Genomic DNA, 17,556 nt, shown 5'->3' with positions numbered 1-17,556 from the left:
TCGAAAGCACAAAAGAGATACAGAGTTTGATAATCTGCTTTAAGTTGTAGTGGAATTGAGGAGAGTTGTCGCTGACATAAAAAATAACTTCTAGAACAAGTTCGTGGAGGGTAGACAGAACAAATTTCTATGTGGATGAAATTGTTTCAAAACGATAGTGAAAGGACTATAGTCACACGACATCTTCGTGATCTGATCCAAATTTGGTCGAAAAATTGCAGGAAAAGAACACAAATAAGGACACTGCAAGATTTCCCTAACTAAAGGTATAAATTCAGAAATACATATCAAAATTCTACTTATAAATTTCAGCGGATAAGAAGAAGTTGGAAGATGTACGATATCCGTGTTAAAATCAAATTTCAAATTATGATGATCTTCTTTGGATGCCAAACTTATTATTTACTACAAATTTGTTCGTCTGTTTCCAACAGTCTATCAGACATTTTTCCTTCATGTTTCAGACGTTAAGAGTTCGCCTTTCTATACATAGAAATTCATGACAACGAAATTTTATTCGAAATGAAGGACCCGTGCTAAAGAATCTGCTTCACTTGCCTATTTCGTTCTGTGTGACTTTATGCTTTTAAAATAAAATTATTTTCAGCAACATTTCAAGGGATAGCCTACAAGAATCTTTGAAATGTGTGCAGAGTACCTAGTCAGAATTGGAGCAATTGGAAAGTGAGTACACTTACTGAATATTGTGTGTTAATTCTTTTACGCAATCAGTCTATTTGTCAGCCCTAAAAATGTTATTAAGGGTACAGGTCTATAGGTAGGCTTACCATATAGTTTTATGACTCCATCTGTCTCTCCCAACGAGTTCTTGGCTACACACTTGTATGATCCAAAGTCACTCTTGCTTGCTTTGCGTATCATCAACATCATGAATTTGTTATAGCCGTTGTCAGTCGTCACGGCTTCGTGTTTGTCTCCTGTAATAAAAAAAGAAAGAGTCGTGTTTCCACACGTCAACGGCAATGTTATAATTCTCTAAGGTTTGTTTGGATTTCCGAACAAATTTAACTTCGTGAGGCCCAAGCTGCTCTGCATTTTTTGTGTTCAAAAACTGGTATTTGAATCTTGACATTAGTCAAACGAAGCCATTATTTTTGTGGAATTTTCAGATTTTACGTCAGCGAGCATGTAAATTACTAACTGCTGAAATATTGCGCCGTGTACTCTGGTAGAAAATGTAGGCATTAAGTACCTCTGGAGGTGACTACTACCCCCATCATCAGGGCGATGAGTAAGCGCCTCTGAAATATCGGTTAACTTCAGTAATAGAAATGTCTGCTGAACTCCCAAATTCATCGATGTTTGCTGAAATACATTATTCAAAACCGAAGGAAGAATTAGTGTTCATTCAGTACTACAATGTTTATGATATTTCTCCGTGTCTCGTTATAAATAGTGTCTGATGTGTTTTTATAAAGTAGGACAGTATTATATATTTATTAAATGTAACGATCGTTTTAAAGTCTTTTCTTTAGAGTAAAATAAGGCGCCATGATATTTATCCTGTTGATCTTCCGCAGTGGTCTTTGTTCCACTCATTTCTTTTGTACTTTATTCAGTCTCCTTCAGCTTACATTTTGGAACTCATTTTGACGTTTCTGTAAAGTGGTATAAATACGGAGGAGGGAATAGGTTTTGAAGTTTCTTACAGTTAATACAACAAAATGGTTTTAGAAGAGCAATATTATCAACGTCAAAGTCCAGTATTTCAAATTGCTGGAGGCTACGAGCCAGCGAGATTAGTTCTGTAGTCTTCAGATCTTCGTCTTGTGCAGCCAAGGGAGTTCTTTCATTCCATCTTTATTTTAGAACAGTACTGTATTAAATTTTATTTCTTAGTTTCTATTTCTGACCCAAACAATGAATTATTACTTATATTTAGACGTTTAGAAGAAAACTATATAAAATTATCTTAAATATTTTGTAATTATACTGTAATTTTACAAAATAATTACTAAACATCCGTAATAGGATCTGTATTCTTTCCTCAACAAAATGAGAAAGTTCATCGATTTTTAAGTTGAGTCTGTCAGTTACAAACTCAGCTTAGAGAATGACATTCTTCACTCGTCGATATATAAAAGTGGGTTAATAAGAACAAGTATTTATCGTAATGATAATTTACTATTACTGAGACCAGTGACCGCAATGAAATTATTTTTTCTTCATGTTCAAATATTAAAATTTTTACCATCTCTTGGTGTAAATTGATTCTGGGAATTCAGAGAACATTCATTTTCCACTCCGAATACTTTACCATATCACAGCGGCAATCTAGAACCAAATACCATCGAAATTGAAACGGTACAGGAAATTAAACGATCATATTCGAAGCGCTCGCAACAAACGTGGAAAACTTACAGATTGCATTTTTGTACCTTTCCATTTCTCATTTCATCGCAGTCTAATCCCTACATCCATATCCAAGTTATTACGGAGCAATATCAGATATAAACGCTAGCTAATTAATGCATTTTTCTGTGCTATTTCTTTTAATCGCATTGCAGTAAAACATTATTCCTTGTCACTGTACAGTGGGAAATCTTTTGTGGTAAAGGCAAGCTATATGTTAACAGGTTCAAGAAAAAATTTTGTTCATTATAAATAATTATCAGAAAATTCCCGCAGGAGTTCTCGGGGAATGACTTTTTATTTTATCTTCTTCACTCTCCTTCTTCCATGTGTTTATCCGTTTTGTACAGCGATGTAATTTCATCGTGTTTCCTTTCTACTGTCATACTTTTCCACCGCCTTTAGTTCAGAACAAAAGTATGTATTAGCCGTGCTATTTACTACGTCATTTCAAAGTTTTGTCCAACGTATTAGAAGTACTTCTAAAACCTGTTTAAATGGATCATGGCTTGTAACGTAGAACAGGTTTTAGCGTCAAGTGTTGTTATTGAAAAATTTAGGCCTCTAAGTGCAAATATGCATCTGAACAACTAAGTAGGAAACAGTGATTTGTGCATAATGCCCGTATACGATCTTTACAAATATAATCTTCTATTTACAACAGCGCGTATAAGGTACAGTTGAAATATCAGATTGGAATAACACAAAAGTTTAAATTTGGCACCAAGGTTACAGCCCTCTGCGCTAGATAGGCCCACATCGCAAAACAGTAAATTTATTTAAAACCATTTTACTGTGTAAAATGTCTCTGTAACACGAATATTTACCTTATTTATATCAACACATTTATAAATTTTCGTAACGTTTAACCACATAAATATCGTACAAGTGTTACGACTTTGTGTTTTAAGGACTGGATTTTTAAAATAATAATGTTTTACCACGTTTTATTTTGTTTCACTTCTTAATGATATACATTCTTAGCAGAGAAAACTTCTTTCTTAAATCACATGATTCGCCCGCAGGCCATATATTTATGCGGGAAACATAAAGACGTACCATTTTTAGCAATTTATGCAAGTAAGTCTTTATGTGACTTGTACTTCTTTTTAATACACCTTATATTTCTTCGCAATGTGAAAAATATCGATCCATTATCGATATGTTGTTTTGATAGCACAAGGTATAATAATGACTCAATTGGAAATTAAGTACAGTGGATCATATTGGGAAGTGTTAAATAAATTTACGTCATTTATTATCAGTGCTACATGTAAGCGAAGGAAAATCTGGTTTGTTCACTTCGTTGACCAGATACCGGCTTCTGATAGAAGTGCATTAAAGAAAGTAATTCCAGTAATCGTCAGTAATTTCCTGTGTTTAATGGATCAGATCGCTGATCAAATAATCACATATAATTAATTTAAATTACTTCAGTTCCCGAATATTTATTTCAAATAGATCTAGCTATAGGTTTTTGCGGCACAAACTCGGTAAGCATTAATGGCATATTTTATTCAAAATTTGAGAAAGTATTCTAAAAATACGTAAGAACTATCGAATGTAGTCTCACAGTACCACAACCTCCTCCTATAAAACGAGGCACTGCCAATAAACCCTTTGGGACATTACAACATCGCACTCTGTTTATTTAAAATTAATTTTAACATTCTAAAGCTTAATATTTTAACTATACAAACCACATGATATGATATTAAATATCTAATTTTTCGTAGAATGTGTTTATATGAATCTTAGAATAAGCAACAATTATTTTCTCAAAACACCATTAAATGGCTGGTCTGTGTACTATGACACAGACATGTTGTGTTTGTTTTGAGGTAAAAACTATATGTATAAATATTAATTAGATGAGCTTCGGTTTCAGAGCTTTAATAGTATTCTCCACAATTCTTCCAGATGAAATCTTCTGAGTCACGTACGATAGGCATTCTAGTCTCATTCATGCATGCTATATTATACCTACTGTCTCTGAACAAATTTGGCTTAAATGTGAAGGCTATTGGTTAATCAATCCAACAACTACCTGATACTAGAAGCCAAACAAGCTTTAGGATCGCTGGAGAAACATGTTTGCTGCTTGTAGTGACTTCTGTGTACATGTAAGCCAGTAAGACAGCCAGGAAGTGAACTTAGTTATACAGGCAAAGGTGTGTAAATGCTCACTTTTCAGAGAGTTGTAAAGTACTCACCCGAAACAATCATGTCTCCTCTTTCCGTAGTCCAGTAGTTTATGGACGTAGGGTAGGCCTCGGTGTTGCACATCAAGGTAACGTCTTGGCCTACGTAGGCTCCTTCGAGCTGGTTCGGTATGGACAGCATCGGTGGAACTGAAAAGAAAAACGACAGGGCTATTTAGGGGCACAGTTAATTAGTGTAGTTTCAGAAATGTACTACTTGAATTCGTTTGGTTGTGCCTAGCCTAACCTCGTTTGAAAGCACGAAGTTAACACGGGGGAAAGCCGATATTGTAGCAACCAATTTGAAAATAAATCTGCTTATTTAACTGTTGCCAAGTGTATGTATAATATGGAAATGCTGGTAATAGTGTGTGAGTACTTACATTGTACCCGGAGCTGCACCCGTTTACTCATAGAGGGGGGGACGCTGTTGGACGCAATGCAGAGATACGCGCCCATGTGTAAGCGACTGACTTTCGTAATGTGAAGAACTTCGCCGTCCACAACATTAACTGAAACCAAGAGAGAATGGTAAATACCTAGTAAGGAACTGAAAGTTTCTACAAAGCTTGCCCAACAAAAACTGAATGTTCTGTGCTTCGGTGTGATACGTTATTTCCTAACCCACGAACCTTATTACACAGTGTGTGGTATTGGCTATTTATTTTAAAATAGTAGAACCCATCGTTGTAAGTAGAAACATTCGTGATTAAGAACGTATTAACCAAACTGAATGCGGGGCCAAAGTGGACAACATGATTGCCAACATGGACATTTTCAGAAATATTAAGCACTTCCAAAAATATTTCAAGCAAAATATATAGCACTAACGAATTTTTCACATGTTTTCTTTAGATAACATACCATTTTAAAGAATAAAAGAAATAAATGTTCTATGAGATTCAATAGCCAGATAATTCACGTGTTATCTCTTACTCAACTTAGAAAATGATACTAATGACATGTTTTGTGGATTAATTTAGAGTTTGGGATGGGATAATTTGTTAGTTTTAGGTTTCTGTGTTTACTGTAGAGTAGGTCTGATAGTGTGTAGAAGACTTAAAGTGTAAGGAAAGTGAAAAGCGAAGGAGATTGTGGCGTAGGATTAAACTTGCCTTCAACTGAGAGGAGAGGATTACAGTCCACAGAGTTGTCATCGGTGCACCGCTGGGTGTAGTCGCCAGTATTTGCGTTAAACAGCAAACGGCTTAACTTTAAATACCAGTTAAGTTCGTGATACGATGAGACGCGATTCCAAGTTTGCTTGCGTTGTTTAATGACCGCAATATTTCTACTAAAAAAAACTACACATACGTACTGGTCTGCCTGACTTGCTGTGGACATGAGGCTTTTAACGTAAGCACTGGACACTCATACGAGACGTGAGTTACATTAGATCAGCGTTTATCAACCTTTTTGCCCTTGCGGAACCCTTGAAATAATATTCATGTCTCAGGGAACCCCTACATAAAAATTATTATATATCATTATTGATATCTTTCTTTCTTTTTTATAAACTTAAAGTTCATAAGGAAAACTTAATATATTTTTTCTGTTAAAAAGGCATAAGATAAATCAAAGCAAACTGTCATATGAACAAATATATGTGTCAATGATATGTTATTTTTGAAGCCAATTTAAATAATAAAATTTACTTGAGTCACTCGATGATACGTGAATCCACCACGTAGAGCTCCTGTACACTGACCACTAAAGGCGGTTTCACGCTGGCGCCGTATAGACGTCGCTAAATATATTTCTAAATGACATAACAGGTTGAAGACTTTATTATAATACACAAGAATTTTCCGAGAATATGTCGTACGTGTATAGTAAAATTACGAATGTGAAATTAAGCGTAAAAATTACTCAAAAATACATTTACATATGATTAGCATATTCATCACTATTTCTCGCGGAACCCCCAGCGATTGCTCGCGGAACCCTAAGGTTCCGGGAAACCCCGGTTGAGAAACGCTGCATTAGATGTTCGGGGTCACGGATGATAGACAGGAAGGCAGATGGTCAGCATAACGTTCTCATTACGGGGCATTCTATTCACTTGATATTGATTATTTATAAAGGCTGGTCCCATGTTAGGTATTACCGAATTTCGTTACAATCTTAGAAGGCCATATTTAGTTTTCTATTTGCATTATTCACTAGATATTGTTAGGATTACCGAATCAAGGAGGATGAAGTAGGCAGGGCACGTAGAACGCATCACGTAGATGAGAAATGTATACAAAATTTTGGTGAAAAAGCCGAAACGGACGGGACCACTCATAATGCCTACGAGCTGATGGGAAGACAATATTAGAATGGTTTTGAAATAAATCAGATAGGTTTAGTGTGCAGTGGATTCATCTGGCTTAAGATAGTGATCATTGAACACACTAATAAACCTTCTAGTTCCATGAAATACAGTAAATGTTTGACTGTGAGACTATCAGCTTATCAAGCTTATAATATATTTTTGAACAACTAACACAGTGTTGTATAAAATTGAACACGGCTATTGATATGCAAGATTCTAGCTTTCAAAAATCTGACCTAATAATTTTCAGAACCCAGTTCTAAATGAAACATCCGAACAAATTCATCAGTTCTTTAAGATTGGTCCAATAAAGTTTTAACATCCTTACTCTTCCAATTTTATTGTCTGTTCCTGTGTGACCGTTAATGTAGGTCGTGACGCATGTTTCTGCACTTGTCGCGTGAAGTTGGGCTGACAATCGTCGATCTGGATGCTAGACTTGATAGATCATCGTCCTGCTGGCGAGTGTCACAGTGACAGTGCACGGTATTGGGTTTGTTACTCTCGTGAAGACGTTTCTTGGTGACAGGTTGATGACCAAGCAGACACCGAACGGCGACTTGTAGACACGAATAAGTAGACTATCTTCCCCATTCCCCACTTGCGAACGTTTTTCCCTGAACAGACATTCGACTCTGTTTGCTTTCATGCGGTTCAGATGAGAATCTGTTTTAGTAATTACGTGTCCCACCTGCTATAACAGTCGGCGACGCAAGCAGCTTGTATTTTGGTTTTCTTATCATTCTCACTGATATCAGGGATTATTTCGTTAAACAGCATTAACCATTCGTAATGATGAAGTGCGGTGTTTTCTTTGCGGTACGAATTGAATTATTTAAAATCATTTAAATGAGCTTCGGTTTCAAATGGTTAATGTGTTTTTGTATAATGAAGTGGTTTAATTACTGTTTTATAAATAATTATTTTAAAACAAGACAATAGACGGGCGCTTGTTTATTGATTAACTTAACGTGACTGGGAAATAAGATGGTTAATATGGAGCAGATAAGGATTGGAAAGAAGACATTCTTGAACTGTTTTAAGATACTATCAAATAATGTTGATGGGGAGACCAAAGAAAGGACTAAATTCATAACATAGGACATCTGATTTGATTTTAAATGGGAGGCTATGCAGATGAAAGAACTTCGGTGTTATTAATGGAGCAGCTGCAGTTGTACGCAGTCATGACGTTTAATTATCATCATTAGCATTTTTATCATTGTTTGTGCGTTAGGCTTTAAACCTGTCTGACTGATTGTAGTCTAGTCATCGTGTTTCTGGGCGACAGACGTCTCATTTTAATACGAACCATAACTTGCTAATTGTTGCTTGTTCCAAGCTTTGTTGTTACTGCTTCAACGCTTTTCTCATGCTAAATAGGTAAGGGAAAATACGGATATCCGAATACATTTTGCAAACATGTTTATTGTACTGTAAAATGATTAAGTCACCTATTCATAACAGGAAGCGACACACCGGAAATTGTTCTTGAAAGCTCAGTGAATGATGTTAATTGAAGAATATTCTTACATGGGATAAGACAAGCTACACGATACCAAGAAACGAAGGTCAGAAAATGCAATTATTAAGAGAAAGTATTCAGTTGCTTAGGAAACGAAAGAGGTATATGATATGTAACTTTGTTGGAAGTTCGAGTCTCACCTAGCAAACGTTAGTTATTCAGACATTCGTGTAACTAAGAACGTGAAGAAAAACAGCTGTAATGGTTTTATCCCTGTAGAGAATTATTGAACTGAAAATGTTGCCTTTGTATTTTCCTTCCGGCGTAGTTCTGGGTAAATTTAATCCGACGTGGAGGAAAATGAAGTTCGTAGTTTACAAAAACTTTATAAGGAATTATGATCGTACGTAACAGTAAATTAAAATGTTACTTATTTGCTGAGCTTTCTTAAAATCGTACCTGTTTCTTAGTAATTAATCTGAAAATTAAATCTCATTACAGTTGAGAACATGTATTGATACGTAATTTTAAGTCAGCTCTACTTGAGTGTTTGCTCTAGCCATGAACTGAAGATGTGGGTAATTACATATGGTGAAACGACAGTGTAAAATTTATCTGCCTTATATAATAATTTCTGATGCACAAAACATATATTTTGGATTATCTGTAACTATGAATCATATAGGTAATAAACTATTTTTAAATCGCATTGTATTTAAATATTGGTTAATTGGAACAGACGGAGAACAACAGATTGAAAACAACAACTAGATTCTTAATAAAAAGACAGGTGTCCTGAATACGACTTGATTCTCCTCCAGTCTTTACCCTATAAGTGATACAAACTGTACGTGTCATAAGTATTCTTCGAGTATCACAAAACCCTTTTCACCGATTCTCATGTGTGAAAATTTGTTTTTGTGTATTGTAGGCGATTCTCTGGAGAATTTATCCAATACAGGAGACATTTGTTTGCGTTAGGTTTACAGTACATGCTGCTGCTTCACCTGTTCATGTAATCGGGTTTTTGTAAATTTGATTTTAGACGGGGACTACGCGCGCGGGATAGACTCTTAAGTTTTCTTCTCTCAACCGTTCGTTCTCTCTCTCTCTCTCTGCCACTTCCTTTCTTTCTCCTCCATTCCTTCCGTTTCCTTGGAGGAGCAATCAGGGGGAGCATCTGGTAACTTGGTTAGCGAGTCTGTGTGTTATCTCCACGGCCCTCGGAGGTGCCTTCCCGAGGGACGTCTGGTTAGTTTACAGAGAATCCGCTCCAGGACCAACTTATGTAAGCTAAATTTCTCTACTGCGGAAAGTTGGCTGCGACATTTCCCATGATCATAGGAGCCATGTGGCTATATTTTAATCAGTGGCTTATTTCAAATCCTGTCTCACATCGTACACATTCTAGTCTTTGTCGCTGTCTCGCTGTAATTTTCTTCCCAGTGCCACGGATAAGCCTTCGCCGTTTTGAGATGCCCTTCTGTGTCCTTTACAGAGAATGCGAATTACAGTTCAGGCAAGTTATCATGGTTGTAAAATGAGGGACAAACGAGGTGGGTAAGAACGCAAAGAGATGTCTGTACGAGTCTGGTAGCAAACATTTGCCCCGATACTTCGACCACTTCTTCATACTACTGAGTACGATGACAGACGTCAGCACATGCAGGTTTAACAAAGTAAATCACGTTAAGGACAGGGGGGATTGTCAGATTTGTAATCTTTTGTTGCGAAGATTTTTTATAAGTCAGTAGAATGCGTAGTCGCGACTTTGACGCAGCCTGACGAACGAAGGAGGTACTAGGAAGAAAATTGTCAAGATTAGTTGCGCACGCATTGCGCAATTAGGCCAAGTCCGTGTTCGGAATAGAATTGTAACAGTAAAACACTCTCACCAAATGTTTGTGTTCATTTCTTAAATTGAATAAGCGCAAAGCATAATGGTTAGGATTCCACTAATTGTTTCATATTCCAGAGATGTGTAAAGTGACTGTCGATGCAGATATTTTTGTTTACCCCGTTGATGTAGCCAAATTTAAAAGATTGCTGTCTTATGGGCTGTTCAGGGCACCCTGATGACGGAGGCAGTATGACCTCTGAAACGTTGGTGGAAATCTACCAGACTACAAGGCCCAACAACCCAGAAGACAGCAAACTTCAGACTCACCGCTGTGAAAACCTCAAATCCTACAAATTTAAAAGACCTTACCAGAAATTTAAACAGGGTGAAGAGGGCTTATCTGTTGAGTCTCCTGATTGTACTAGCTTCAGACCTGGACCAGATCGGCTTTTAACAAAGACCAGAAGTAGAATTTTACGCTAATTGTGTTCAGTTTAGTTAGGCTTTATTTACAGACCGGCATGTATCCAACCTAAAGGCTAATTCAGTTATCGCTTTGCTCCTTCAATTATACTTGGGGTAACAGCAGCTGTAGCTTCTAACTGTTGTAGAGATGTCAGTTTTCATAAGCGCGATTTGTTTATAATCCCACAAAGAAAAGTCTGATGCACTGGCACGATGTGAACGGAGCTATCCGTGTCTGTCCAATTATTCGGAGATTGAAGATTCGTTATGATTTTGGAATACATTGCGAGGGTCAAAGTAATTTGGTTTCCGCTCAGATGTATGTGTAAATGTATAATCGTTTTGTGCATGTCTCGCTACTCAGGAATTTGGGTTTCATTAGTTTCGACATGACAGGAGGAGATTTCCAATAAAACACCTCCCATTCTGAGGTTGGTTATGAAGTCATCGTTAGTACAATTTAACAAAGACGGCACTATGACAGATATTCATTTTGGAGCTGACCAGGACATGCGCTTTGATCAGACTTCTGATTCAGACATTTCACATTCAGTATTCCATCACATTCCCGTCTGAACAACTGAGATACATGGATAATCTGTCATGATCAAACGTACATATTGCTTTCCTTTTGTCGTGTTTATATTCCAAAAGCTACAAACGTACAAAGCAGGAGACCAAACGTTTGTCATCATACTTAATACATGTGACGTAAAGGATATTGCTAGGAACACAAGTTTCGAGAGCACACACGACTGAATGGTCATGACTGTAAACACTTTTGTTGTCACGGGCCTGATTGTGACTTGAGAGTTGCCGATCTGTTGATTCTCTTTTGGCAGAGAGCTCATGTGCCGTACGAACTGTGTGTGGCATTATACTCTCTTCTCTGATGAGAATTTGAGCATAGAATTCACGACAGTATGGGTCTATTTAGGGGGTTTATTTTTACGACGTCTATAAGACCTTTGAAAATCCATGAAATTATTCAGAAATTTAACCTAAAATATCATATAATATCTCTAGTTTTCTCCACCTTTTATTTGCTCTGTAGACAACGACAGACCGATTTTTATGGTATATAACAATCCTCACTGTTGTTTCTAACAGGTTTTGTAGAGAAAAGTTCTGTTTTCACCACTGTGTTGCTTGCCAACTGTTTAACGTGTGGAGAGATAAACGTTACGCTACTGCGGCAGTAATTTCAAATACCTGTGACGTCATAAATTTCTTTTTTTCTGTACGGTTGTTAATCAACGGGTGTGCATATATCCCAGAAGCGGCGCTTTCATGTTAACCGTGTTAACACTTTAAAAAACGAAAAATGAAGTCTCTCGTCTTAACAAAATGGGAAAGTGGTATTCCATACTCTGGAAAATAGCAGAACAGGTAAGATAAAATGCGTCGTTAGCCAGTTCGAGCCTGCAAGGTATTGCTGCATAGCTAGTCGGCAATTACGCTAACTGGGAACCCAATAATTTATACACGCGTCTCAGGAGCTGTTCCAAATTCTGTTAAGCTCTCCACGTGTGGTAGCCGCGATGTTAAAGCTCCTGGTTTCTCTTACGTATGAAGTAACAAGCCCCAGCTTGGGCAGGGGGTTTCAGCGCGGTTGTGACCTTTTTGCTTGAACTGCAGTCGTGTAACCTTGCGATAGCAAGGTTGCATAGGTCAGGATACGTAATAATGTTACTAGCGGCAAGAAAAAGTCATCAGAGCTCGCAAATAAAAAACAAATATCAATATGCATGGAAGACACGTGACCGTCGGCCAATGCTGCTGTTAGTAGATAAGGTGACGCAGTATGTACTGATCCCAGATTAGCCATTTTCACGTGAACTTACCGTTTTCGCCATTGTAGTTGATGTCTTTGCCGTCCTCTCTGCGCCACATGACGTAGGGTTCCGGATATCCCGTTGCCTTGCAAGTGAGTGTCACATTGGCAGATTCGCGCACTACCATATCCGTACTTGTCTCCCGGTCCACAATACTCGGAGGAACTGGAACACACAACATTGTAAGGATAATGAGAGAACAGCCATGAATGTCTCTGAGTGCTGTATATTTATTGAAAGTTATTACAAAACTTCCTTTCCGGACAATGAATGAACTGGCAGCAGTCTTGATAAACGCGTATAAAATGTATGTTGCTGTTTCTGTCCTCCGATGGGCTAACGAGGAACTTCAGCTGCTGCGTCAGTGAATAATTGTTGTTAATTTCATGGCCGAGTGGACCCGTGAAGTTTTGGAATCCTGTTATCTACCAGACCGTGAATGAATCCGAAAGGGCTTTGAGATCATAAACAGAATTAATTAAATTTTGCTAAGCAATTTGGTTTATGGTTGACACGAGACTTCTCAAACTCTCTTTAATGATCATATTGTTTTGTCAGCGTAGTACTTTCTTAGATGGTGGTTCCGGTCCGACTTCAATTCTCTGCACCATTTCTAAACCAATTAACATATTCTTTTATATTTTAAAACGATTGCCACATAATTATTAGGAAGAACTTTTGTGCGTTTGTAGATTTTATTAATAATTATTGTAGTATAGTCGTAATTTTTATCAGTTTTGGTTTATTCTGTTATTCATTTAAGCTCGTGCAGTGCAGAATTTTTCACTGAATACACCACTTTTACATTAATAAATAAAGAGAAGTCAGTAACATACGTATACGAATGTGAAACATATTTATATGTATAGGATTTGAGACTTTCGCGGCGAGTACAATCAATAAAATCTCGGGCAATCAGCCGCGTCAACTGATTACCGTAGTAAACCGACGTTTCGGGAACCAACTCTGTCCAGTCACATCAGAACCCTAATGATGGGGACAGAGTTGGTTCCCGAAACGTCAGTTTACTACGGTAACCAGTTGACGCGGTTGATTGCTAGAGGAGAATTTATTGATATTTATATGTGCATTAAGCAAACAAACAAACATATTCTATTAAACAATTGTAAGAAATGAAATAAGGGATAGGTGGAGATTTACGATTATAGCATCAAGAATAATCAGAATATGATGTTGGTCGTGATACGTAGTAAGAATTCTAAACAATTAATTTGTGTCTAATCACCAGTAACCTGCTGCTACTTAAAAATACCGTATTTTACTTGAGGCAGAAAGTATTTTATCCCGAATTTCTTTAACCCCTCACAGATTAAGAACTGTGAGTGTAACTTGTAAACGTGTATTTATAAAGAAACGGATTTTATGAGGCTGAAATAATGTTCTTAACAAACCATAAACCTTGCATACGAAAGGATTTCAAATACCTGCCTTGTCTCTGTTGAGCTAAAATGACAGCTTAAATGGCTGAAGTACAGATAGAAACATTGCATGAGGAGAAATGTTTAGCTTAAGCTTATATTTTGTCAATTTTACTTAAACATTAATAATGGACAATAATTTATATGAAAATCCTGAAATCTCTTGGTGAAATGTTTTTTCTCGCTTAACAAACATAGCGGTCCTCCCAAGTCCTGTCAACGAATACACACCCCACAGTCTTTTGTTTCAAAAAGAGAGAAACATGTAGCGGATTGTCATCAACTTAACAACCGCAGAATGAAACTAGGGGGGGGGGGGGGGGGTAAGTAAAAAAAAAGCAAGGGTACCAGACCTTGTATTGTCCCTACGCCATCCATTGGCTGACGAAGTGATAACATCTAGCGCTGATGACGTGGCGAGAACAAAACGTAACGTTACAATTCGAAAATAAATTGACATGGACGTTAACCGAGCCAGATAATTTTGAACTAAATTATGAAGCACTAGGGACCACGTTGTCTCCTGTTTGTGACAGTTTCTATTATCATTCCACACGTTTTTTGACTCAATCTCCTTTGTAGTTTTCACGACCATTTGTTCCCTAGTGACGTTTAACCTGGAAATCTACGAGTGGGTTTTGTAATTTAGTCTTTTTTTCGATGTTATGTTTTTGAGCTTTTCTGTACAATATAGCTTAAAAACGACCATCGACACATCTAGATTGTTCGTACGTTCGCATAAATATACTCTAGATACTGAAAAAAGAGTTCTATGAATATAATAGTGAAATTAATTGCACTAATATGTACTGTTCTGTTGGCTTGACAATGGACGCGTAATAGCACGTAGCCGAGGCGAAAGAAATGAACCGTAGAAACACTGAAGTTGTGTAACTTGGTAACGGTTTCAGGATGACGGCTTCAAAAGGTACAAAGGTTGACGAAATATTCATTTATCTTCCTATGACAAACGTTCGATATATCGACGCAGCTATTTTCCTGTCCATTCGTTTTGAATGTGTAAGGGTAAGGTTAGGAATATGCGTCGAATGTGTTACACTTTCATCCATTATGAATATTATTATAATTTTGTAATGGAAATAGATACTTATCATCATAATATTCATCACGTCACGTGATGTCACTGCTTAGTACATTCTGTCTGTTCTGTCTCCGGATTTAAGATCTGCTTATCCATTGCTTCTTTGGTGTTAGAATTTGTCTTGTTCTTAACTTAGGCCAGTCTGGGCTTCGTTTTAGATTTTTGTTTAGGACGTGTTCTAACCAATTACTTCGTAGGGGCTGTTGGTATTTGTAATCTCATTAAGTTTTTATTTTCTCGTTATTTTTAGGGTCATGTAATATGTATCCTGCCAAGGATATCAATAATTTTATTTCTGCAGCTTCGATACATTTATTTTTCTGAACAGCCATCTTCCATACTTGAGAACAACATAAGTCTATTTGTTCAATTCTCATTAATTTCTTCCACACTAAGCTTTTAGTTAACGCACATAGTGACCATAAGACCACGGATTAAAATTCGCACTACTGCGCTTTAAATTTCACATCCTGATATCTCTTATTTCCTATCTTGTGATTGGTAATATTCCCTAAGGTTCTACATGTCTATTCGAAAATAGTTGTGGTTATTATAATTATATAATTCTGCTTGGAGTAAGATCCGCGTACACAGTGCTGCCGCTCAGTGCATTGAACCCTTTCACATCATAATAAGATTAATATAATTATAACGGGTGTGTGCAGTTTGATACCCACTCCTGAAGTCGTGTCAATAATTTCACCATTGCTCCCGTTATGTTGAAGTACAATGAGTAAAATTGTCACGTTTTACACAAATTTATATATGTATATATATATATATATATATATATATATATATATATATATATGCGTTCTATGATCACTGCAAAAAGATGATCACAAAAGTTGTGACCAGTGACCCATAAAATTTAAACCCTGACACATCTGCTGTATAAGTGAACTTGGGCTGACGTGAGGTGGTAAGATAAAGTGTTTTGCTACTGAGATTTTGTATGCAGTAATCCAGATTCTATTCTGGTAAACCGGTTTTGTTCCGAAATGTTATTATAGACATGTCTTATTTAGGTTTAGTAGAACACCATTTCTATTATATTTCCATAAATCTTAAGGGATTAAGTTGGGGGCGTGACGGACAGTGGCTGTTATATTAGGAGCGGATAGGTTAATATCGGGGAAGGTATCTGTATATACAAGAGCGCAATCTGATTCTATGAGACACAGTTTCTTATGCAATTAATGCAATAGTGGGTATTGATGGTGGTGGTACTTACCGACAACTTGCAGGTAACCCTGGCGACTGCGCATGGGGTCTGTGTTAACCTGGCACATGTACCACCCCCGGTCTGCCTCTTGAACGTTCTTGATGTGCAGGTACCAGGACCTGTGGTCGTTGTATGAGAGCGAAATTCGGGGGTTCTGGGTGATCACGTTATGATGGATTGACAGAATGGTCTGCGTATCAACACGCACCCAGGCCACCTGCAAAAGACGAGAGTACCTTGGACTAAACACTTGTTGAATTCCGGAAAATGCTACAATAAAATCCAGTAACCCACCTGTAGTATTTTTTCGGGCGGAAGGTCACAGAAAATAAACTGAAATGCGTATATAACAGTCTACATAATTTAATAAAATTGCTATTCTGTAGTTCCCACATGGGTTGTGTACACATGTGTTTCATTTTGAAGACTTTGTGCACATATCTCATAACGGCAGTACACATGTTAAAATTTCGATATTTTATATAGTAACTAAGTATTAGTGCTGTATGTTAATATTTTATAAGTTTTCAAACGTTGTGTTTGTAATATCTGGTGTACCTCCACGTGACGTACTGCCTCCATTAACAGAAGACACGTTTGCATGTAATTTACCATTCTCATTCTCGGTCAAAACGAGCAAGATAGCCTACAGTAGTTTCTTATAAATAACTCCAGATGTATTAATCTGCATGAAATTATCTACCACTTTCATCATACTTGACGTCTCTTTCCGGTACAAATTGCTGTTTCTTTTTATTTTAAATTGCCCACTTTCTGTTTTGCACGCACGTATCGGGCCTGCACTTGTCTTGACGGCAGCGTTTCCTGTCTGATTTATGGCGTGTCAGCACGCCCGTATTCAAAGATGGCTACTGACTTGCCGTACCTTGAACATGTCCGAGGACACCTTATTATTAAATTATTTTTTAACTGCAGCTCAGTTTTCGACATACTCTTGTTGTTTCATTAATATTTAAAATTAGATTATTCGCAGTTGAATCTCTTGTATGCTATCTTTGCAAACAAAGTTTGTATTACAAAAGATACTAGAATATTCTATGGACGTGTAGCCCATATAATGAAATATCTATAGATACAGAATTTTACAGGTACAGGTAATATATTTATTTGTAGTTAATTTAACGACGCTGAGAGTAGCTTAGATTATATACCCTCGAATCATACGATGATTAATAAATAATGTAGAAGAAACTGCTGTGTCCTAATAAGGTACGATCCCAGCATTTGCCTTAAGGTATTGAGTAAAATCACAAAGCACCCAGATAAAGATAGC

The 17,556-nt window shown here is 37.0% G+C and overlaps 1 protein-coding gene across 2 annotated transcripts in view; it reads right to left on the bottom strand.

Annotated features, from left to right (window-relative positions):
- Positions 1–17,556, bottom strand: part of LOC110838483 (neurotrimin-like) — a 124,185-nt gene that overhangs the window by 19,043 nt on the left and 87,586 nt on the right. For both annotated transcript variants that reach the window (XM_022081694.2, XM_087355358.1), the window contains exons 4-8: positions 16,272–16,479; positions 12,506–12,661; positions 4,958–5,086; positions 4,587–4,724; positions 789–938 (exon numbers count right to left, since the gene is read on the bottom strand). In XM_022081694.2, the coding sequence (XP_021937386.1) occupies positions 789–938; positions 4,587–4,724; positions 4,958–5,086; positions 12,506–12,661; positions 16,272–16,479 (781 nt within the window). The remainder of the gene's footprint in view (positions 1–788; positions 939–4,586; positions 4,725–4,957; positions 5,087–12,505; positions 12,662–16,271; positions 16,480–17,556) is intronic.

Source organism: Zootermopsis nevadensis, unplaced genomic scaffold, assembly GCF_977971745.1.
Source record: "Zootermopsis nevadensis isolate Lab colony 2312 unplaced genomic scaffold, Znev_1.0 Znev_ptg000024l, whole genome shotgun sequence".
In the NCBI taxonomy this organism is placed as follows: domain Eukaryota; kingdom Metazoa; phylum Arthropoda; class Insecta; order Blattodea; family Termopsidae; genus Zootermopsis; species Zootermopsis nevadensis.
Note: the sequence above shows the minus strand (reverse complement) of the source record. Positions and strands in the feature narration are given on the sequence as shown.